General features: G+C 56.1%; 1 protein-coding gene across 1 annotated transcript; it reads right to left on the bottom strand.

Annotated features, from left to right (window-relative positions):
- Positions 1-1,185: 1,185 nt before the first annotated feature.
- TYRO3 (TYRO3 protein tyrosine kinase) lies at positions 1,186-18,703 on the bottom strand. Its single transcript, XM_075531082.1, has 19 exons — positions 18,518-18,703; positions 16,654-16,837; positions 16,271-16,371; positions 15,351-15,521; positions 13,844-13,930; positions 12,961-13,076; positions 9,957-10,134; positions 9,207-9,352; positions 8,648-8,792; positions 8,143-8,272; positions 7,961-8,061; positions 7,664-7,759; positions 7,283-7,363; positions 6,791-6,883; positions 6,291-6,412; positions 5,801-5,910; positions 5,473-5,632; positions 5,159-5,295; positions 1,186-2,615 (listed from the first exon to the last, which is right to left on the bottom strand). The coding sequence occupies exons 1-19, from the start codon at positions 18,618-18,620 to the stop codon at positions 2,225-2,227; spliced, it is 2,652 nt and encodes an 883-aa protein (XP_075387197.1). The 5' UTR covers positions 18,621-18,703; the 3' UTR covers positions 1,186-2,224.
- Positions 18,704-23,797: the final 5,094 nt, after the last annotated feature.

Here is a 23,797-nt window from a genome sequence, read left to right as displayed (position 1 = left end):
AATACTAAGTTAAATGAAGGCACTGCTTGGCATGTGAATTCTTTGGGCTGACACTGATTTGAGAAGAGGCCTTATCAATGGATAATTCCCAAATAATACTTCACAGAAAAGGGAACTCCAGCAAGAAAGCCTCTTCCTTAGAAGTCAGGTCTCACCCTCCACCTGGGAACTAGGACCTGGAGAGCCAGTAACAGGTTTTTCCAGATATCTGTTTTCCGGCTGGGCCCATTCCATTGTCCTCAGCCAGCAGGGCGATATGCGTGCCCTTCCCAGTCTCCCCAGGCCCCTCACGCCTCCTTTGCTTACTCCCATGAGTTTGTTCTGTTTAGTTTGTTCTAAAGTAAAATTTCCAGGCAAAAAACACTGGGAAGTAGACTCTGTGCTCTTATTTCTAATCCTCATTCTCAGTCTACCTCCCAGAGCAGCTTCCCCGCGTGAAGAAGAGTGTAAAGGAGAGAATGAAGTCTCCACGCCCACGATAAGAAGGCAGCCTGAGAGAGGAAGGGGCGGGTGCTGTGCAGCCCATTCTAACTCCTACCTGTCCTCTAAGGCAGAGCATCCTGGCCCTATGGGGTTGCCCAGGCTCTAACCTTTCTAAGAGCCCTAGTGGCTTGGTGGTTGGGTTGTGTTAATTGGGAGGTCTGTGGTTCAAGACCACCAACCTAGAGGAAAACCATAAAGTCTTGGGAACCCACCCGGAGAAGCTCTGCTCTGGCTGAGGAGGTGGCCATGAGTCTGAATTGAAGCGATGGTTTCAACTTTATGGGGACCGAGCACCCCCAGGGCTTCTGAGTAAAGGGGTGGGAGAGAGCAAAGACAGCCTCGTGGCCCTGGTTCTGTGATGAAAGTAGAAAATGACTTCCTAAGAGCTGGGTTTCAACTGTGGTCATCTGCAGGTGGTAGCATGATTTTTTTCAGTATTGTTATAATTGTCTACAATGACTGTGTATCATTTTTCACATAATAAAAGATATGGGGGGGTCTTCTATAGTTACCGAAGCATTTTGTGCTCAGCTCAGGAAATTTGGAAAGCACGAAGAAATGCAAACCCCCTTCATCACCTCCTATACAGATAGTAGGTCTGAACATTCGGGCATATGTCGCCCCAGACTTGTCTCTGTACAGAAAGACTTGATTTCTGTGATCTAGGGAGGGAAAAAAAGCACACCTTTAAAAGACTAAACTTGAGTCTTTAGTTTCCCATTTTATTTCTGTTTTTAAACAGCATCTAACAGCTTTGAAATGTCCCTAACAAGGACACGCCCCATGCACTCCCCTAGGCTGCCCTACCCAGCCAGGGCTGAGGGCCGGGCCCACCCCCTCGGCCATACCCCTCCCCACACACCAGCCACCATGCCCATCTCCCCCCAGGAGACTTGGGAGAAGAGGGTGTCCAGTCTGAGGGAAAGCTGGACCGCATGGGTGGGCTGGGCTCCAACACAGCTGCCTTGGTTAGTCTTGGGAGATGGGGATTTGGTAGCATGCTCACAGACTGTGGAGGCAAGGAGGGGGCTCCCGGACTCCTCTGTGGCCTCACTCCTTCCTGGGCAAGCCCCATAGCACCCCTTCTTGCTGGGCCTGGCTGCGCATGGCCTGGTTGGTTGGCGTGGCCTGTCAGCAGCTGGGACAAGGGACGTGGCACCCTCTTCTCCTGGCCTCCGCAGGGTGGGGAAGCAGGAAGGTGATGACAACCAATTCAGACCTGAGTGTCCTGGGGCTAGGATTTCGCCTGTGGCTACCCTTTACTGACTCTCACCCAGAGCAAGATAACACAAGGGCTTTTCTTGTGACTCAGAGGGGCAAACTTGGGCTGGGCTGGGTCCCCAGGCTGGGGATGGCTCAAAGCATGCACTGAAGCAGCAGGGATAGCTCAGCCAGGAGGGGAGGGGCCCACAGAGCTGGACCTCCCCTCCCCCACACCCCTCCTCACCCATGGTATCCATGGAAACATAACCACCGCCACCCCTCTGGCCAGCTGCCTGGGTTCAGACAACCAGGCCGGGAGAGCCCCTCTCTACCCAGCCAAGGCCTGAACTGATGCCAGGCTGGCCAGAGTGGCTGCAGGAAGAACTGGGATTGGGCGATTCGGCGAGATCAGGCATCCCAGCCCAGCTTGGGAGGGCTACCACAGGAGCCTCGATGCTGGGCGGCTGGGCTGGGGTCAGTTGGGGCATAGTCAGCCAGCAGCGCTGGAGGACGCAGCCCCAGGTACCCTCTGCCTGGGCTAACAGCTACTGTGGGGTAGTAGCCCCTGCTGCAGCAGCAACAACCTCTGGCCCTCGCTGAGGGGGCTCTCCGGCTGCTGCTCCTCCGATCCAGGCCGCTCAGCCAGCGCACTGGGGCTAAGGATGTACCGATAGTCACTGGGGGTACCCCCTACTGCTCTCAAACCACTGTCATCCCCAGCGCCCTCGGGGGCTTGCTCCCTGCCAGGCAGGCCCAGGCCACCTCCCTCAGCAGGCTCCTGGGCTTTCTCCATGTTGATGTACAGGGGGTCCTGGCTGGTGGACAGTACGGACAGGTGGCCCAGGATGTTCTCCAGTTCCATTCGCAGGCACGTGAAGCTCGGGCGCTGCTTGGGGTCTGCGTTCCAGCACTGGTACATGAGCTCATACCTGCAGCAGCGGGGAAGGCAGGGACTGAACACCCAGGAGAGAGAAGAAGGCTCCTCCCTCACGCAGAAGCCCCGCCACCACGTGCACTTTTATTCCATGCCTTCACTTACGGGGCTGGCGATGAGGTGTCAGGCGCGCTCCTGGGAGTTTTACATTTATTAAATCATTTGTTTATCCTTGTTTTTCAGATGAGGACATTGAAGCACAGAAGAGGTTAAGAAATTTGTCGAAGGGTCAAAAATCCAAACTCTGCCATTGAGTCAATTCTGACTCATAGCAACCTTGTATGTAGAACAACTGCCCCTGTGAGCTTCCGAAACATGAACTCTTTATAGGAGTAGAAAGCCTCATCTTGCTCCAGCGGAACGGCTGGTGGTTTCAAACCGCTGACCTTGCTGCCACCGGCAGCTCAACCCCTAAGGATTGCACCCCATTCCCACCCCGGGCTCCTTGGACCAAGGGAAGTAGAAAAAGATAAACTTTCTGAAGCCAGGTAGGTGCTCTGCTGCCCCTGGAACAGGTGCTCGGGAAGGTGTTTCCCTTGCAATACACAATCTGCAGTTGGGATGCTTTCAGTGGGGTGGAGAGCTTCAGGCAACCCCCCTGTGCTCCAAGTCCCCACCAGGCAGATCCAACAAAGCAGTCTTTAATCCTCCATGGCTGGAAACCCCTTCGAGAATCTGGGAGATGTTTCCAGTGCTTTCCCATGGCACGAAGGTGTTTTTTATTTACAATTTGAAGGGTCTTCCCAGATGTCCCCAAGCCCGGCTCTGTTCTTGGGGACTGCCCCAGGCCAAGGAACAAAACCCACTGTTGAGGAGGGGCTGAGGTCATGTGCAGACAGAGAAAATACCCTAGTCCCTTGCCTGTGCCCTCCTTTGTATGACAAAAGCCCCAGGCACCACCACACACCAGCTCTCCTGGCAGGGCCCCCCCAGTGATGGGGAGCCGTGCCAGACAGCGAGTGAGCCGTGGGAATGGTCCTCGGCCACAAGCCTATGGCCCAGCTGGGACACATTCTCAAGGCTGTGCTAGGAGCCAACTGGCTCCTGTCCACTCTCCGTTGGCAGCATCGCCTCCAGCCCGGGAGGCTGAATTAAGGCTTGGTCCCCACTGCCCAGCAGAGCCTCTGCAGCTCCCAATGAGGGCCCAGCCACACTGCAGCTACAGAAAGTCCTGTCCCTATGCCACTCATGCTCTGCTGAAGAATCGTAAGGGTGGGACCTGGTTCCTTAACAGGTACTGGTGAGTCACCACAGCCTGGGCTCAAAGTGTTTCAAAGCCACTTCCCTACAGCAGGATAACCTCACCATTCAGTGGAGAGTCCGCCTGCCTGCCCTCTACCTTTCGGGGAGCAGATGCCCTCCTTGTGCTAATGAGAAGGTCCTCTGGGGCCCCAGGGGGACCCTGGCTCGGTCAGGGTGAGGGAATGGGGATGCGGACACAGTGGCATGTGGCTAAGAGCACACACTGAATGGAGTCACGGGGAGCTAGGCCGTGATCTCCACTCGCCCACCTGATAGCTGTCGGACCTTGACTGTGTTACCTAACCTATTTAATCCTTCTCCTCATCTACACAATGGGCATAACAAAAGCGTTCCTCCTTGGGTGACCTGAGGATTACCTGCAGTAATCGTGCCTGTGAAGTACCCAACTCATGGGAGTCTTGCTTATGGTCACCTTGTCACAGAGGCCTGGTGACCTTGCCTTAAGGGCTTGCCTGCATCTCCACATGGCGGAGGATGTCAGGCTTCCAGAAAGGAGAGAAGCAGCTCCCTTATCTCCCCTGGGATCGGAGTGTCCTGTCGGAGGTCTCCTGCAGGCTCCACTCCCAGGCCCTTCCTGCCAAGCAGGGAGAGGAGAGAGCAGCACTGATGGAGCTTTCGCGCAGGCCCCACAAGGCTGGTTCTCACTGCCTTGGAAGCCAGCTGAGTCCTGGAGGTTGTTTCGGATTCAAGCTAAATCCACACTTACTGCCGGCGGATCCATTCCAACTCGGCTCACTGCCTTCGAGTTGATTCTGATTCATTGCGGCAGAGTGGAACGGCTCTAGGAGGCTTCCCAGGCTATAACTCTTTACCAACGCAGACAGCCTCCACTTTCCCCATCAGAGCAGCTGGTGGATTTGAACTGCCCACCTCTCAGTTCACCGTCCAATGTTTCACCCACTGTGCCCTGAGGGCTCTTTTGGTGGAGGGGGGGAGGGGTGTGTGTGTGTGTGTGTGTGTGTGTGTGTGTGTGTTACACTAACAGGGGATCTAAGGAAGGAGGTGGGGGTGGACAGAAGGTGACGGGGAAACCCACGTTCCTGCCCAGCCCTGTGTGTCCTGCCCTTGGGGTTCCTGGCTCTTCCTGGAAACTGGAAGAAACTGACAAACAGGGGCTAGTACACAGTGTGGAGGGGCCGGGCCTCCCTCCAAGTCGGAGGAAATCCCGCCCGAGTAGTAGATGAACAGAGAAGGAAGTCCAAGTGTGGCTCTGAGCTCCCACTGGGCCACCAGCCGGAGCCCCTTTCCTCCCAAGAGCCCCGTGCTGGCACTCACATGTCCTCCTGGCACTCCGGGGGCTGTTTCAGGCGGTTTCCGCTGATGAGGTAGTTGTAAATCTCAGCATTCTCGATGCCGGCGTATGGCGTCTGCCCACGAGTCATGATCTCCCACATGGTCACTCCGAAGGACCACTGGGATACAATCACAGGTGGAGGTATGTCATGAAGCTTCCTTGACGCAGCAGAACCAGGGCTCTGCTGAGGCAAGCACTGCTCGGGGCTCGGGGGCCGCAGAACTTGGTGGGCAAAGCCAAGAACAGACCTGGTCAGGCGCCAGAGGCCCCAGAGTCTCCCCGTCCCTCCGCTCACCACATCACTGTGCACGGTGTACAGGTTGTCAGCCAGGCTCTCCAGGGCCAGCCACTTGACGGGCAATTTGGACGCACAGCCCTGACGGTAGTAGTCCCCGCTGTAGATCTTGCGGGAGAGCCCAAAGTCCGCCACGCACACGGTCATGTCTTCTGCCAGCCTGGGAGGGGCGTTGCAAGAAGTGGTCAGCTTCTCTCCATGCCACGGCCATCCCAGAGCTGGGGTCCCCTCCTCCAAAGATATCTCCGTCTATACCAGACCCAGTCCCAGGCAGGAGCTGACCATAAGCGAGCCCCTCCCACACTGCAGCTCTCTAGGATTCACATACATGCAATTCCGTGCAGCGAGGTCCCGATGGATGAAGCTCCGGGAGCTCAGGTACTCCATGCCACAGGCAATGTCCACCATGAACCGGACCAGCGTCTGGAGGGGCAGGTTCTGGGGGAAAGACAGACAAGCTCAGGCTGGACCTGCCTACCCAGCCGTAACAAGATGAATAGGGCTTCCTAGGGTAACTAAAAGGAAGGGGAAGGAGTAGGGTTCCCAAGGGCAGGAAGCTTTGTGAGTGATCCAGAGCTCAAGAGCCAAGACAACCCCTCCGTCGAGTCTCCAGGGCTCTCTGCGCCCAGGAGCAGCTCTGGCCCAGCCGAGAAGGCCAGGGGGACCTCACGAGGGCATAGCAGAAAAGAAGTCCCACACAGAAGCCGCCTGCTCCCGCCCAGCTCCATCATCTGCCCTCCCTCCAAGTCACCCATAGTCCTTTCTAGGACCTACTTTCCCAGCCATGTTCCCTTGGCCACTTCTACCCAAGTACTCACAAAGGGGTTCTCCCCAATCCGGGAGGCAAGCAAGAAGGCATGCAGGTCCCCGTGCTTCATGAAGGGCAGGATAACCATGGGGATGGGGAGACGGCCCTTGGCCCTGCTCCGGAGGCTCACCCCTAGGGCCAGGGAGAGTTCAGAACTGGCCAGGGGATGGCTCATCCCCTCCCACCAGCTCCGTCCCACCTCCAGGCCTGGCTCTCCCCTGACTGTGCCACTGGTGGCTTGGGGCTACCCTGGTAAATGGTAAATTCACACACACACACACACACACACACACACACATCTTCCCTGACCCCTCCTCCAAGAGAAGCAGGGGGCAGGCACCACGCAGGCCTTTGCCTCATCTGAAACCTAGGTGAGTGTCTGCTGGGCTTCTCCTGATCTCTTCAGCTTCCATCTGTTCACTCACCAGGTGGGTCCCTGCTGACACCTAAACTGCCCTCCCTCTTGTGGGTGCTGATCCTGTATCTGCTGTCCCCCAGAAAGGGGCTCACCAACAAGCTTTGCCACATGTGGATGGTCAAACTCCTTCATGCAAGCTGCTTCCCTGAGGAACTCTTCAATGTCGCTGGAGGCGATGATGTCCGCTGAGACCACAGAGAGAGTGGGAGAGAAAGAGGTGAGACCCCCCGAGACCCTTAAACCTCCTCCTCATGATGGGCACCTCGGCCATGAGACATTCCGGCCATGGCAAACCTCCGGGGGACAGCGGCTGGCCGACATTATGTTCACCTGTTGCACCTTGAGCTCAGAGAGCCCACAGCTCACTCAGGCGGAGCCTTAGTCACGGGAGAGCGTCAGAGCACTGTGGCCACGGCGGGCAGAGAAGAGAGGCTGGGGCACCGGCAGACGTAAGTGAGGTCTTCACGTGGTGGTACCACCAGCAGCCTGGTCAGTGCTGACTAACAAGCAGCTGGCTTCTGGGTCAGCGCTTCTTCGCCCTCCCCAGGTGACGCCCTCATCCCAGCCGACTGCTCTCCACCCACCTTTCAGCATCTTCACGGCCACTTTCACAAAGGAGCCATCCTCTTGCTTCAGCTGGGCCTCCCGCACAGAGCCAAACTCTCCTGGGGACAGAGCCAAATGACAGGGAATCCCCTCGGTCTCCGGGCCCCACCTTGTTTCCTTCCAGGTGGCCTTCCATGAGTGCCACTGGAGGACCGTCCCACTTTACCCACAGCCAAAGCAGAGCATGCCGGGAGTGGCTCCTCAGTCTTCTTCATCTCCCCCAAACTCGGGGGGAGAGGGGATGTCTACCAGTGCATTCTGGGTACAGCAACTCACCCGAATCCACACCCTCAAAGAGACTGGAAGAACCACACGCTCAGACACAGCAGACTTGCCAAGCCCGCACAGTCCCCACGCACCTTTGCCTAACATCCGGCCCAGCGTAAACTGCTGCTCTGGAATAAGCACGTCTTCCAGTTTGTCCTTGAGCTCGTCGCTGATACCCAAGCTGTCCACTGGGAAGAGGGGAGTCGGTCAAAACGGGCAGTGGCCCTCAGTGGCGAACCCCCAGACCCAGCTGACCTCCTACATCCCAGACTCCACCCTCAGAGCAGAACCCTGCACGGGGGTAGGTTTGTGTGTCTGGGTCTCATCAAAGGTTCAGACACAGTGGCCACATTTAGCTGTTTTTCCTCCCACGATACCCTGCCACTCACGTGTGGCTTCGATGCGCTCAGGCCTTTCCCGATTGAAGGACCGGGCTGCCCGGAAGTGAACCGCAGGCTCCCCGCGGGCCATAACGCTGTCAAACGCTTGCCTGTAAGGGAGACGGAGGACCTGGTATCAGCGCCGAAGCCCTCAGCCTAGGCCCACCTCCCCCTCTGCTGCCTCTCCTTACCCAAACCGGGTCTCCTTCCGCCTCTTTCGAAGCAAGATAAGGGCCAGGGCAGCAGCTGTCACCAGGGCTGTCAGCACACCCAGGACCACGGGCACCCACGATGTCCGGCTGTGCGGAGGGCCCTGCTGGCCTGAGGAGGGAAGAGCAGCAGCCTGAGCTAAGTTGACCCCAAGGAGTCAACCCTCAGACTTTCCGAGGATGGCCATGTGGTGTGGTCAAGCCATCTGGCTCCTCTAAGTCAACCAAGGTCCCTGAGAAGAAAAGAGAAGCTCCAAAGGATGACCCAGGAGAGACTGGTGTCTGCACTGTCAACAGGCCCAGGCTACCGTGGTCCCACAGCATGACCAGCGGTTCCCTGCTCCTTCTGGGTGGGAGGGCGCGGCGGGGGCGGGGGCTGGGGAGGCATGGAATGGCTAGTTTAATCATCATCCCTGTGGGCCGATTAGGGGGGCAAGTCTTGCCAGCCCCTCCCTCCCACTGCTCTCCCTCTCCCTCTGGGCCTCACCTGCATGGTCGTGAGAAGAGACCACCAGGGGCTGGCTCCAGGGCCCGCAGCCCAGGGCGTTGGTCACACACACGCGTACCGTCAGGTCCTTCTGGGGGTCCCAGCCCGTCAAGTTGACACTGGTCCCCTCCACCGTCAGCTCATTCTGTAGCCAGAAAAAGCCCACCCAACAGTGAGCCTCAGGGCAAGGCCTCAAGCTGGGTCCTGCTTAGGAGTACAGAGTTGTGGGTTCAAGGACCACAGGAACACAAGCTGCAGGGACTCATCACATTCCTGCCCCAGCTGCAGAGAGCTCTACTGAGATAAACAAAGCTCCCAGGAATGCAGAGATGGGGAGGGCAGAGCCAGGCAGGAGAAGAAAGCCTTATCTGTGCCCTCCCCCATTGGTGCAGGAATGTACTTCCTGCTTGACATACAAAGTGGCTACAGGACTCAACCCTAACTCGAGTTGTGACCCAATAAGGAGTCCAGGATGGGGGAGCCCAGGCTTTGCTGCTGGGATGCAAGGAGGGTCATTCTGCAGCTCTGCTGGAGTGTGGACGCTTCCAGAGCCCCTTACCTGGGTTTCGTTGTCTTGAACCCAGGACAATTTATAGGGCCCCAGGGGATCTTCCACAGGGACTTCTGGGATCACTTCGTCCCACTCCAGGATGAGGCCTGAGTCTGTTCGGAAGGCATGGAGGTTTTGGGGAGCGCTGGCTGGGGCTGCATTCAAAGAGAGAAAGTGGCTAAGACACCTGTTCTTTCCACCACTGTGATCCCATCCGGGCCTTGGAACCAGCTCCCAAGAATCAAACTTCTCCCCACTCTGACTGCACTACTCACTGTGCTGGGGAGGAGGGGGAAGCAACGGGCAGGACCAGCAGCACCTCAGCTCAGCAGTGTTGCTCTTCATCGCCATGGTTACTGCCTCATTCCCTCATCCAGCCCCTCTCACACAAGGAGGCCACATCAGGCTCCTCCTCCCAGTGGCCACAGGACACCAAGCAAGTTCCTACCTGAGGGTCCCGACACTGGCTCACAGCCCTGGGGACCTCAGGGCTCCTGGCGAGGTTTTCCTTGAGCACCCTGGGGTGTCCTTTATCCCCACACCCTCTGATCTGCCCTCATTGGTTTTTCGTCTGTTCTACCCACTAAAAGGACAGTGGATGGGAGGAGTGGGTTTCCCGCGTCCACTGGGTCTGCAGCAGGTGTGCGGTTAACCTGTGCTGAATGATGCAGAAGGCAGCCCCTTTCCCATAGACTTGACCCAGAACTGAAGGCCAACATCAACACCACCACCCTCCCTCCTGCCCTGTAAGTCCCTTACCTGTACCCATTGTCCGAAAAGGGACCCAGTCAGCATAAGGAGAAGGCCCCAAGGCATTGGCACAGCGCACCCTGAGGCTGTAGTTGGTGGCAGGAGCCAGATCCCGGAGCAGGCAGGTATAAGGTGGCACAGGCACCACGACAGCCAGAACCTCCCGGCCTCCTGGGGCCTGCATCACCTACAGAAAAACATTAAAGAGCCACGTGGGGGAAGGTCTGAGACGACATACAAGATGGGATGGGCGTGTGTGTGTGCGCGCAGAGTGCTGCTCCTGAGTCTCAGGGGGGGAAGATCCTCTGGATTACAGGGTCCCTCGGCATTAACTGTGGCATTCCAGGAGGACTCATTAACAATCTTCGATAACTCCTGAAGCGCGTACTAAGCCCATCAAATTCTACAGCTTAACCTTCGGTAGAGATAATACCTCAACCTAAAGAAAACAACATTCCTTCCACAGGACCGATGATAAACGTCATCATGACGTAGATAAAAAGCTCGGGAGAATTTTATTCACTCGGTGCCTTTGGACGGACTGGTCGGTGAAGAACATTCAACATAAGACGCACGACCTGAAACAAACTAGCTTGTCTTGGAAGAAGTACAGCCAGCATGTTCCTTAGAAGTAAGGACGGCGAGACTTCCCACATCTGGTAGCCGTCTCCATCTTGGTAGAGGGTCAGCAGAAAACAGGAAGCCCTCAACAAGATGAGCTGACACCACAGCTCCAACAATGGGCTCAAAGGTAGCAAGGATTGGAGAGATGGGACAGGATGCGGCAGTGGTTCTGAGACACAACTACGAAGCCTAACAACCAACCACATTCCAGCTTAAATTCTGCGGACCTAGTTTACAAAAGGCACTAATCGGAGTGAAAAACCCCAAATCCTTGTGCAGAGTCCCCACATGGATTAAGCCTCCCTTGAACTCCCCCAGGCCATTTACCAAGAATGGAAGCAGTCATGCCCTCAGGCAGAGTGCATTAGAAAGTGGATTACCTCCAAGGCGGGGAAGTCTCCTGCCTGGGTGTGTCCTTGACCAAGACTGACATCACTTAACCATAAGCCATATCCTGACTGCCTTGGCTGTGGACAGATGGCCCAGGACCAAACTTCGGCTTAACAGGATTTATCATGGTCCTGTCCCCGCTTCTGTAGTCGAACCCGCGACTCTGTTGCATTCTCTGCCCACAGTCCTTGAGTCTCTGTAACTCAGCAAACCCTTGGACACCATAGGACCTGCCTTTGTCCTGGTCTCTGTCCTGTCTAAGACGTAGTAAATTATAAGTTTTCCCTAAACTATACTTGAGATGGGGGGGGGCATTGTACCCTAAAACACAACAAACACCAGCTTGCTCCCTCTCACCCTCGCCTCCTCTCCAGCCTGGCTCTAGTTGCATGCAGGACTCCACGTGGCCACTGCTTTGCAAGTCATGTCCCTTTGCTTGAACTCACGGCGTCCCAAAACTAACTGTAACCCTCGAGAGTAGAAAGTCCAGTCTTTCTCCCGAGGAGTTAGACGGGTGGCTTTGAACCGCTGCAGCCCGATGTTTAACCATGACACCACCAGGGCGCCATGTGGCTCAGCAGGACCTGCTTTTCCTAGCAAAATCCTACTCATCCTTTAAGACTGAGTTCAAACATCACACTCTCGGAGAAGGCCTTTCTCAGCTTCTCAAGAAAACATGGCCCTTTGTACTGGGTGCTTGAACTCTGGGAGAGTGCGCCCCCCCCCCCCTTAATTTTTACATGCCATTCCTTCTGGAGTCTCAGAGCTTCTTAAGGGCAGAGAAAGTCTCTCACTCGCTTTCACATCCTGATGACTAGACCCATACTCCCCTTTACTTACATTTTGGTGGCCTCAGGCAAGAGTACAAAGGCAGGCCCCAAGGACCACGTGGCTAGTTATAGACTCTTATTTAGCTGCCAGTTACAGGAGTTGACTTTGGGTCGTGGCAAACCCAGGTGTGTCAGGGTAGAACTGTGCTCCACAAGGTTTCCCATGGCTGGTTTATCAGAAGCATATCACCAGGCCTTTCTTCTGCAGTACCTCCCGATGGGCGATATTCTCCAACCTTGGAGTGAGCAGTCATACGCATGACCATCTCTACCATCCCAGGACTACTGGACACCAGCTAACCATGCTTTCTGATCGAATTCTCCACCAAGGAGCCCTCAGGACAATCTGGGGACCCGGGTTGCATTTGTAACTCCAGGCAGCAGAGTGTGATGGCACAAGAACTAGGCTGCCATAGAGGACCAGCAGTTGCTCAGGTGTGGACAAAGCATCTGCATACCTAAGTCCTGTTCCTAACACCCAACAAAGGGCTGCTCCTGGAGCTTCTTGGGAAGCTGAACCCCAGGGTTGGGGCTAGGGGGTGGGGGGTTGGAGTCACAGAAGCCCTGAAAGAAAACCCAGGACAAGAGAACCTGGGTCCCTGGCGTAAGGAGTGGGGGTGAGGGGTGCTTGGCACCTGATGGGCACACCCCCTTGCCCTATGGACACCTTACTGTCAAAGGGAAGATCAGAAGCGGGTCCTCTAACTGGTGGAAGGGCTCCTCTTACCCAGTTCTAATGGCAGAACTGCCTGGAACAGTTCGCAAAGGTGCTCACTAAACCATTCTGAGTCAACAGGTGAAAAGAGCAAACTGGCATTGAGTCTAGGGTCCCCTTCCCCAGCTCCCCGTTCTCCTCTGAGACTTGCACTCCCTTCTGCTCCTCTTTGATGTATAGAGGTTGGGCAGGGCAGGAGAGTGTAGGCAGCAGAGAAACCAAAGTTCTTCCTGGGACCCCCGTGGGCGTCTTCCAGCGTGAAGAATGCAGGAGTTCAAGCCTACATCCAGGACCACTTGGTTAGCGGAGCACCATGGGATAAGACGGAGTGAGATGCAACTCCTGAACAGAGCTGGAGACCTCCCTGCCCCAGCCCCAAGCTGGTCCAGGCTACCTGGGAGTCCACTGGCCACACAGACCATCAATCAAACGTGACTAGGCCAGGAGGGCTCACCTGGACTGTGCAGGACTGGAGTCGGGCTCGGCCATCGGCACCAGGCGTCCAGTCGACGCTAGCATTGTGACTGGAGAGCTTGGTCACCGTGATGTTGGAAGGGGCTGCAGGCAGCTCTGAGGGTGAGGATCTAGAGTGAGTGCCCTGGAGACTCCAAGTGCCCAGTAAGGACAGGAGAGGACGCAGCTACGTGGGAGGTGTGGGGGTTAGGGCTGGAGTCCCTATCTGGGCTGCAGGGCATCCCAACCTAAATATGGTTACTGAGCATGCAGGACCCGAGATGCACACAAGCCAAGCAGCTGTCCACACCTGCACGAGGCTGGGGAGAAAAGCCACCCTCCCCCAGCCGGAGGCCCTGCCAGACTAAGGAAAAGGGTAAGACAGTGAGGGCAGACCTCAGGCTTAGGAGACCAGTTAAGTTCCCTGAAAAGCCTTGGCCAGCTCCTCCCACACTGGGCCCTCGCCCTCCCTCCCTCCCTTCCTCCCTCCCGCTGTGCACACCAGGCCTTCAGGGGCCCCCTTTTCTCCCCACCCCCACTGCCTCCACAGGGGGTAGCCAGGAACAGTTAGGCAGAAACCTTGACCAGCTCCTGCTGGCTGGCTGGCTCCCTCTTTCCCTCCCTCCCTCCCTCCCTCCCAAGGATTCTGCTTCGTGATGGGAAATCTGCTGTGACGTCAGGTTTCTATTCTCATCTCAGCCTGGCAGGGTCTCAGGTGCTCCTACCAGGGATGGGAGACATGCCAATTAGCCCCTCAGCCCAGGATCCAGTAGGACCCAGGGGGGCTGGACATCATGCAATTCCAAGTTCTCCACCCACCTACTGCTGGACAGCTGGGTGGACACCTCCCTACCCCCACCCCCACCCCACTCTCGCCCTCCTACCTTGAAGATGAACAGTGGCTGGGCGAGAGGAGGCCAGGCCTTTTAGGTTGTGAGCTTCGCAGGAGAATACAGTGCTCTGGGTCACCCCTAGTGCCAGAAAACCTCTGTCAGCACCTCCTGGGCAGCCCTTCCCCCCACCCCCACCCCTCAGGCTGGGCTGGTGGAGAGGGTTACTCAGGTTTGCTCCTGGAGGCCCCTGGACCTGAGCTATGCTCCTCTAGAGAAAACTGAGGCGCCATTCTGCGCTTATCAATATTCATAGCTGCAGAGATTGAAAACAGGGGTCCTCCCACCCTGTCCTACAGGGTCGCTTCGAGTTGGAATCAAATTGATGGCAGTGGGTTTGGGGGGTTTGTTTTTTGTGTGTTTGTTTTGAAGAGTATAATGGGCCTGATAGAAATCTCGGGGTTGGAATTTGGTTTCCTCATCTCTCAAATGGAAGGAGGCCTGGTGAGACTTGGGGGACATGGTGCATGCACAGTGCAGACAAGTCCTTGGGGGATGGCTACGCCAGTCCGCCCACTGCACCAGAGGGTACTGTGCCTGGCCTTTCCTGCCACTGGCCACAGCGCCCTCATCTCCCTTGCTTTGCAGGAGAATTTGCTAGCACTCAGCTCCAGAAACTGGTCTCCTCTCCCCAGTTATCCTCAATTTCTTGGGGGCGGGGGAGGGGTGTAGACAATGGTTTCCATTTCCTTTGTCTTCCCCCAGCTTCCCCGGGGTGCCTAGCTCAGTGTGGATTGTGGAGCAGGAGTTCAGTGAGTGCTTATTATCAGGCGGGCTGCCTGCCTGCTGGAGGGTCCCAACCACGCACATCTGGAGGAAACTGAAGGCAACCCCACCTCCTCTCCAATCTGTTCCCATCCAGTGCTTCCTCCGACAAAACCTGCCCCCTCAGCCCAGGGTCTGCTTCTTTCCAAGGGTGGGGGAACTTGACAGATCTGAGCTTCTTCTCCCCAGCCTTCTAGCTCAGGAGCTAAGTCCAAATGCTTATCTTTCCTGCCTTGTTCAAGCTTGGAGCCATGAACTCTATTTCACGGGTAGGTGAACCTCACAAGTCTGCCCAAGTCTCGTGGGCTCAGGGGTGTGTGAGTAGTATGGGCAGGTTTGGGAAATCGGCTGGAGATTTCTGGGGAAAGGGTATTAGAGGAGGAACCTGGGTCTCTGTGCTGGCCTGAGTCTGCTCTTCCAAGCTTCTGTCAGATTCTCCTCGGAGTTTCCGAGTGGGCTGCTATATGGTGGCTTCTTCCCTGGGAGGGGTGGGGTCAGCCTGCAAAGCCTGGAGTGTTTCTAAGGAGGGAGGTTGGTCCCACCACACAGCAGAAGCTATCAGCCTACCCTGCCAGCAGGCCACACCTCACCTAGGAGCTCAGGAATGGTGCAGCTCCTGTGGCCAGGCCCCTGGGCACTCCCAACAGCAAACTTGGTGGTCCCCAAACTCCCTACACTCCCTGTCCCCAGGCCCCAGCTCATGAACTGGTCAAAACCCCTTCCTGAGGCTGCTCACCTGCTACATTCAAAAGGGAAGGGGAGGGCATGGGCCTCCCAACTTTCGTGCCTCCTTGCCACCAGATGATGGTAACAGGTTCCGGGGGCCCCATGGCTGCACATGACAGTTGGAAAGAGGCATTGGGTGGCACAGCCAGATCTTCTGGCTCCACAGTGAAAAACGGCACACCTGGCGGGAGGGGGGATCAGAGAGTTAAGCTTGCCACCTTCTAGCTCCGGATTGCCCAAATCACAAATTGGATCCCATTAGAAACCCCACTATGCAGAAGGTCCCCAAGGGCAGCCTAGCCATCTAGTTTTCTGGGGAGGAGGAGCCTTTTCTTCAGCCAACCTTAGGTGTGACAGATTCGGCTTACCACTCCCACACTCCCTTTCCAGACCTGCTCTGACAGAGCCCTTCTCTGAGGAAGGGAGGAGACTGGGGGTGGGGAGCAGAAAGCAGGGGGAGGGGCCAGCGGGAAGGGGGAGTGGGCGGGAGCTGGAGCAGAGTTCTGTTGGCAGGCCCCTTTGTTACTTTCTTAGTCACTTTGTTTTCCTAGGCTGAACAGCACTGAGCCTCCAGCTCCCACAGCTGCTGAGCCTTCTGCCCTCCCCCTACCCAGCCGGCCTGGCAGGCCAGCCACTGGGCAGAACAGGGACGGGAGCCACATGGGTGCTTGGGGCTTGTTGCAGAGACAAAGGCGCGTGCATTCCAGGCTGTGAGTCCTGATGGCCTCCTTAGCTTTCACATGCCCAGACTTCACCGCAGTGTGGAGGGTTGTTGGCCATCGAGGTCTGGGATGGCCCAAGGCCCCCAGCAACTGCAGCCCAGCCCCAGGTAGGGCAGCCTGGTTTCTAATGAGCTCTCCTTGCCAGGTGTGGGAAGGGCAGGCTGCACCTGCTCCAGGTCCTCTTGCCCGGGTGGCTCTGCCTGCTCACCTTCTACCGTGAGCCACACTGGCTGGGAGGTCATACTTTGCCCCTCGTCGTCCACCTGGCACCAGTACTGGCCCGCATCCGAACGCTCCACTGACTTCAGGCTGTGGAAATGAGACACCAGGCTCACCTCCCAGGATCAAGGGGCTGGAAGGGGGCAGGGCAGCTTTGCTGAATGGACTGCATGGATTCAGCATGGCCCCACTTCTGGAAGGTTCCACGGGTTGCAGAATTAAATCAACAACAGCAGCAAAGAAACAGAGCTCAGGACATCAACACAGCCCCCCGGCTCCCAAGTTCCAGGAAAGAGCACACAGCCTTCCCCGGGCCTCCACCCCACCCCCCTGCCAGGCTGGCTTCCCACCCCTTCCCTCACAGGTCTGCACCTGAGGAAGCTGATCCAATGCTGCTCGCTGACTAGGATGTACACCTGGTCCACACTCTGGACCAAATTCCCGTCCTTCACCCACTGGATCTCGGGTTCCTCCATGCCCTCCACACTGCAGTTGAGTTTCACGGGCTGTCCCTGGGACACTGTCAGCTTCACGGGGGCTCCCAGGAGCTTCAGGCCTGGGGGTGGTGGTGGAAGGAGAAGGTGTCAGCCTGCTTGGGAGAGGCACTGTCTCCCGATACACACACGCCACTCTCTTACACAACAGTTTCTGTATGGCCGAGGAGCCCCTGATGGGAGTGTGTGTGTGTGTAGGGGAGGAGGTCTCGTCTTGGGCTGACAGGAAAAAGCAGCATGAGAAGGTCTCCACACACTGCCAGGCTCTCCCCCATCCCTCCCGTACAAAGGAAGCTGTTTAGTCCCAAGGACCAAAAGCCAGGCTGCAGGAGTCTGGACTGGCCCCAGCCATGAAGCCAGGCAGAAACAGGAGTCCTCACCCTGTTGGGGGCGGGCACTGCCCGGAGGATGACTGCAGCACCCAACCTGTGCAACAGGCTGCCAGCTCTCAGCCTACAGGTGCCAGCCCAGACCCCGCACTCTGCTGCTGGCACCCCCTCTTGCACCCCTCCCTGCCAAAGGAAGGCAGGCTGAGGAAGGGAAGGAGGGGGGTGCTCCCCCAAAGTGGAGAACATATGGCTGCACAACCACGTCACATCAACCACATGGCCGCCTTCCTGGCAGCCGCCTGCTCTATTAATACCTGACTGTGTGCAGGGGCAGGAGCTGAGAAGGTGGGAGGCAGAAAGGAGGGGCAGAGCCCTGAGCACACCAGCTAAGATCACAGAGGTGGTCTAGAACCCCACTTTCTGCATCCACACCACACACACTCTTCCTGGCATGTTTTCAGGCAAAGACGGGCTAATAAAGTATCCGCAGAGCTGCAATCCCGTCCTGCCTGCCCTGTGCCGTGTGGCTACAGGCAAATTCCCGGACTCTCTGGGCTTCCGACAAACATCTTTGGCAGGTGTAAATACTTCTCCCCTTTTCCCCCTTTCCTTCTCAGGAGAGGAAAGGCTGTCTTTAGAAAGTCTCAGGTCAGTGTCTGCCCAGGCCTTCTGGTCTCCCTTCAGCCACTCAGAATCAGTCACAGGACAAGTGTGTGTGTGTGTGTGGGGAGGGGGGGGCATACACATCCAACAGTCCAGTCTAGGGGGGCAACATGTATGTGTGGGGTGTGCAAAGAGGCTGGGGTAGGGTACTGTAAGTGACTGTATGCCTGGAGGCTCTATGGGACCAAGCCCTTGTTCCATCCAGCCTTCCCCTCGAACATTGCAGCCACCAGGAAGTCCTGGATGGGAACAGGGACTAGAGTATGCCCAGTTGGGATTTTCGAACTGGGCACTGTCCAAACGCCTGTGCCCAAAGGGTGCCTGGGTACCCCGTGGGTGCATGGCCCCAGTTCCCGGGACCTCTGCGTGCAGGGCGGGCAGAACGGCATTCCTAGGAGTGGGGCGAGTAGCACACCGAGAACTAGGGACAGCGAGGCGGGAAAACCCAGTCCCTAATCCCCAGCTGGTCACCCAGCCCGCGCCCCGACTCCTTGTCCCTTCCACCCCGCCAGAAAAGCCTCGGCCGCGAGAAAGTTGGGGGCGGGGGCCCCTGGGCCGAGATCCGGCGGCGAAACGCCGCGGCGCCCCCTTCCCAGCCCCCAAGCCTCGGCCTTCCTGCGGCCGCTCCGCCGCCCCAACCTCTGGCCGCGCAGGCCCGGGGCTGGCGCGGCGGCGGGTCCTGGACCCCGAGACCCCGGCCGCGCCCCTCCGCGGCGCCCAGCCGCCCGCCGCGCCCCGGGCGGCCCCTACCTGCGGCGGCGGGCTCCGGGAGCAGCAGGGCGGCCAGACCCGCCAGCAGCAGCAGCAGCGGTGGCGGGAGCCCCGGCCGCCCCATGCTCCGCCTCAGCGCCATCGGCCGCGACGCCGCACCATGCCGGGCCGGGCCCGCGAGCAAGCGAGCGAGCGAGCGGGCAGGGAGGGGACGGAGGAGGGAGCGAGCGAGGCTGGGGCGGGCGGGGGGCGGGGGCCGCCGGGGAGGCGGCGCCGGGGCGGGCCCCTGCGAGCCCCGCGCCCGCTCCGCGCGCCCGCCGCCGTCAGCCGCGCGGGGTCCCGGAGGTAGCTCCTGGGCCACCGCGCTCCTTCCAGGGCCGCCGTCCCCGCCGCCGCCGCTGATTCATGTTCTCCCGGCCGCCGCCGCCTCCTCCCGGGCCCGCCCGCCCGAGTCCGCGCCCGCGCCCGCGCCCGCCCGGCCTGGGCCAGCGCGCCCTGGGACCGGCGCCCGCCGCGGCCGCCCCTCGGGCCGGGTCCCAGCTTGGGCGCCCTGGGCGGGCAGCCACGCCCCTCCGAGTGCTCTCCGGCCCGGCTGGCATCCGACCCTGCCCTGCACCCTTGGCCCTCAAAGCCCTGCCGGATGCCTTCACCGCACCCCAGCTTCGAGCCACACTCGAATCCCAGACTCCAGAGCCGGCCCCTGGCAGACAGGGCACCGCCAGCTCCCCCCCCCCCCCGACCAGAGGCGCAGCTGTGGATGGCTGGGACCCCTCCACTCCCACCCACCCCCACCCACACAGGGTCCTCTCAGTGCCCTGTCCAGTCTCTTTCAGAGCCTCTCGCCCCAGATCCCCTGATTTGTGCTCCATCTCCTACTCCTTCATCTCCACTATCCTCCTCCCTTTCCCAATATCCGCGCCACCCCTTACCCCAATTTGGGCCTACTTAAGCCCTGAGATTTCCAAGACCTTTCATAATCCCTGGGTTTTATCGAATTAGCCCCCTTTACACTACACAGGCGGAATCTTTTGAGAATCTACCAGTTGTCCTAATCGAGCCCCCTGTGGCTGCCCCCATGCCCCCAGGACATGCTATGGACATCTGGGTAGATCCTCACTCTGTCCAATACAGTATTAGCCGTTGTCAGTAGGTCACTTTGCTTACAGTGGGCACTCCGTAAACACATAGGCAGATGCGTGCAATGAATGAATACGTGCCGCGCTGGGAGCTTAGCCTGCCCTGCAACTAGTAATCACAGGGTGGCTCTGCCCACGGACATCCTGTCAGGCAGATGCGGGTTCCAAGCCCAGCCTACCCAGGGCTTCCTGCCTCTTGCCTTTGCCTGTGGGTACCTGTGCCCCTGAACCCCCCTCCACCCCCCGCGAGAGGGGATGACTAGCCCTTCAGCCCCTTTGTTGCTATAGCCTCGTTGGATCTTTCCAGGGATTCTCCATCTGTGCAGCGGGGGCCTGCCTCTTCCTCCTCTTGGCCCCATCAGTGCTTGTTTATTAATTATACTAATGATAACAACAGCAGTGCTGGTGGCAGCCTTAGACCCAGCTGGGGGCGCCCCCAGGCGGCAGCAGGAGGAAGGTCCCTAGAAGTACCGTCGGAGTAGAATGGCAGGGACCTTTAGTGGCTAGCTCCGCCAATTGTCTTGGCCACTGCACGGTACGCACCGTTTCTGAGTTTGAACTGCGCTGCAACAGGGCAACAGTCTGGGCCTGAGGTCAAAGTTGCTGTAACTTCAGTTACTGCGGCAACGTGGCTGCTGCAGCCCTGCGTTAGGCCGCTGGTCGCTTCTCAAGGCCTTTGCCACACCACCTCCCCTTCTCTCCTCTTTGGGAGAGAACTCTGAGATCCCAGGGAGAATGAGGCTCCTCCTCCTGGCTCCTGGCTGACACCAGAACAACTCCTTCAACTTCCTTTCTCTTGTTATTTATTCCCGCCGCATGGTTTCCTGAGCTCAGAAAAGGAGTCTCAGGCCAGGGACGAACCCTTGCCACCATCCAAATTAGACTTCTAGGACATGTTATGGGCCCCACCACAATCTCCACTCACATCCTGGATACGCCCCCACCCTCGGCCTCCCTAGCTTCAGGGCTGAAACACTGTCCCCTCCCCTCTAGAGCATCCCACCACCTGTCCCTTCCACCCTTGCTTCTGACTTCACTCAACTCAAGATATCAACCTGGAGCGTGGGGGGACTGGGGGTTCTGGATCTTCACTGTAGGGTCCTGTTCTTTCATTCCCAGCTCCTGCAGAGAGTGTTTGCCATACTCTCACCACCTACCCTCCTTACTCTGGGTACAGTATAGGAATGTACTTCTATGGGTCTGGGAGCAGGTGCAACTTTATGGAAGAGGTATGTAGGTGGGTGAGCGGGGGAGCATTGTGAATTATGAGGGAGGGTGTGCATTTGTGCAAACTCTAAATGTGACTGAGGTTTTGTGGGTGGATGAAAGTGTGTGTGTGTGTGTATGTGTGAAAGAGAGAGACTCTGGAGGAAGTTGGCTCCCTGTGCAAATACAAGCCTGCAAAAGCTCCCTCTTTTTATAAATGCATTGCTTAGTAGGAAACTAATCAAATCAACAGGAAATGTATTTGGTCTAATGTGGAGCAGCTGTCCCAGGAGTTCCTGTCTTCTGAGCGGAACCATAGCCAGCAGCACTGGTCTATCCCAGGGCAGTAAGAGGGACCTCAGGTTTGGAGGCAAACAGGTGAGAGGAAGGACCACCAGCAGCAACCCCTTATTGCAGACAGGCTACATTGGGCTCTGGCACTTCCTTCATCTGGTGAAACAGATATCTGCCCTCATTTTGCCTTTTGGGACCCAGGATTGTCCACAGAAGCCAAGATGTGAACATGACAAAGAGAGACTTGAAAGTAAGAGCCACCGCCCACCAGTAACAGGACACTCATCTGTCCACTTCTAACAGTCTCAGGAAGCAACTGTTGCAGCTTTTTCATTGTAGGATCAGACTCAGCTGATCACCAAAACATTTGAGATTCAAGTTCACCCGGAGCAGCCTTAGAAAGAGAAAGGCCTGGTGACCTACTTGCAAAAGATCGCCATTGGAAGCCCCACAGAGCACACGGAGTGCTGGGGGGAACCACCAAAGTCGATTTGATGGCAGTTGGGTTTGAGGCAACCCTCTCTCAGAGACCAGGAGACAGTTAGCCAAGAGGCCTGCCAAGAGAGTGAGCTGTAGAGTCAGCACATTCTCATTGGTCCCATGACCAAGGATCTGGTCTTTCCCAACTATGAACTCAGGAGGTGGAGCTTGGACAAGTGCTACTTAAGAAACATAGTATGCTTCTCAGCACCTTAGAGCGAGGGAAGAATCTCTGCCCTTGTAGCTTCTGGGAAAACTGTCAATAGGTGTGATTCTAAGTGCAGGAGACAATGGTTTCCATACCTACCAAATACCCTCTGGTGGAAATTCCTTAAGTAATAGCAATGCTATTCCGTCCGTCCGCAGGTGAAGATGAAGCAGAAACATGAACCTCAAGAAGAGACACACTTTCATTTATGATCACCGAGAGACTCACATGAGGGAGTCAGAATGTTTTCCAAAAGCACATTAGGAAGTAGGGAGACGGCATGAAAGTTGAGGTTTCTGAAAGGGCAGGCAGACATGTGGAAGAAAATGTCTCCTCTTTAAAATTTCATCTAGGAATGACCCCCGACCCCAAAGAAAAGATGTCTGTGTCCTCCAGGGTAGCTAAGAGTTAGAAATGACTCAATGGTAGTGAGTTTGGCTTTGGGGAGTGTGTGTGTGTGTGGCTGTTTTCTAGAGAAGCAAAACAAGTGACATATATCGATATCTCTCTATCTGAAAACTTTATATCAAAAAAGCTTTAATCAAGGAATCAATCCAACACAGTTCAATTCAAGTTCATGGGTCAGACGCTAACCGGAGACCCCTCCAGACTCACACAGTGGGCAGTGGAAGAAGTAGGAAAGTAAAGTGAGAAGCTGGAAGGTCACAGAAACATGACAGGATGCTGGGATCGCAGGGCTGGCAGGTCCCATGGGCAGCCAATCTCAGAAGCCACATGCAGGATCCAAGCAAGCAGGAAGAGAGAGAGGTCAGTCCTCCACAGTTTCTCTTGTAAATAGACTGCAACCCGAGGGAGATGTCAGTAGAAGTGTCCTCTTTGAGAGGCTGGACTCCACACATAAGTTCCCAAGGGGTGCCAAGTTGACACACAACCTAAGCATCCTAGTGTGTGTATGTTAATGTCCAAGTCTAGCTGTCTATGTTTCTCTACTTTGCCCCTCTCATTGCAAACTGGTAGGTGAGGCTTTTTTGACTGCAAGTATTTTTCTTAACCTTTTTATTAGAGAATATTTCAAACATAAACAAGTAGAATCTGCAATGTACCCATCATCCTGCATCAGAGATGATCTAAACTGTGTTCCTTTGTCCTATTTTCTTCCCAGAAATTTAAGGAAATAATAATCCTATTAATTCAGCTGTGTATATTACAATATATCTGTAAAAGATGTCTAGGAAAAAATTTCATCCATCTATAGATACGGGTGTTTACCTGTAGAAATATAGATTTCTGAACATTCAATAGTTCCCTACACATATACCCACATAGTTCCTAGCTCTGTCAGTTGAGAGAGCCCAGAAACAAGCCACTCAGGTAGCAATGAGCACACCTAGCACCTAGGTATTGGTTTCTAATCACATTATCCAACAAAAGAAAACAGAATACTTGGCTAAATGGCTGAGTCTAGGACTGAACCTGGTACATAGTTTAGTGCCAAAAAGTAATAAGATGCTTTAAAAGGGAAGTGAAATTCAAAATGTAATGATGGATATTGGTATGGATTGCACTGTGTTCCCTAAATATATGTATCAACTTCTCTGGGCCATGATTCTCATTGGGTTGCCAGTTAAGTAATGATGTAATAATCTCTTATGATGTGATCTGATGTGATTAGCTAATTAGTTGTAAGTTTCTTACAGTGAAGCACATGCGCTTTCTTAAGTCAAGGTCCTGATTTGATGTACTAAGGGTGTGCCCTGCATCACCTTTTGTCTTACAAGAGATATAAAAAGAAAGAAGTGAGCAGAAAAGGAGGCACCTGACTATACCAAGAAAGAAGAGCCAGGCGTGGAGAACACTATTTGGATACAGAGTCCCTGTGGTGAGAACCTCTTAGACTCAGGGGAAGATTGATGCCAAGACACATGAAGATCTGTCAGGGATGCCACACCCACAGATATTGAAGAGAGGGAAAAAGACCTTTCCCCATAGTTGACAAAGAAAGAAGGCAGTCCCCTGAAGCTAGTGTTATGAATT

The sequence above is a fragment of the Tenrec ecaudatus genome, chromosome 14, assembly GCF_050624435.1.
Source record: "Tenrec ecaudatus isolate mTenEca1 chromosome 14, mTenEca1.hap1, whole genome shotgun sequence".
NCBI classification, from domain to species: domain Eukaryota; kingdom Metazoa; phylum Chordata; class Mammalia; order Afrosoricida; family Tenrecidae; genus Tenrec; species Tenrec ecaudatus.
Note: the sequence above shows the minus strand (reverse complement) of the source record. Positions and strands in the feature narration are given on the sequence as shown.

Excerpts from the sequence above, each read along its gene's own strand:
- TYRO3 (XM_075531082.1), bottom strand. The coding sequence starts at position 18,620 with ATGGCGCTGAGGCGGAGCATGGGGCGGCCGGGGCTCCCGCCACCGCTG. Across the intron at positions 8,793-9,206 it reads TTCAAGACAACGAAACCCAG|AATGAGCTGACGGTGGAGGG; the intron begins GTAAGGGGCTCT and ends TTCTGGCTACAG. Across the intron at positions 8,273-8,647 it reads CTCTTCTCACGACCATGCAG|GCCAGCAGGGCCCTCCGCAC; the intron begins GTGAGGCCCAGA and ends TTCCCTCCTCAG.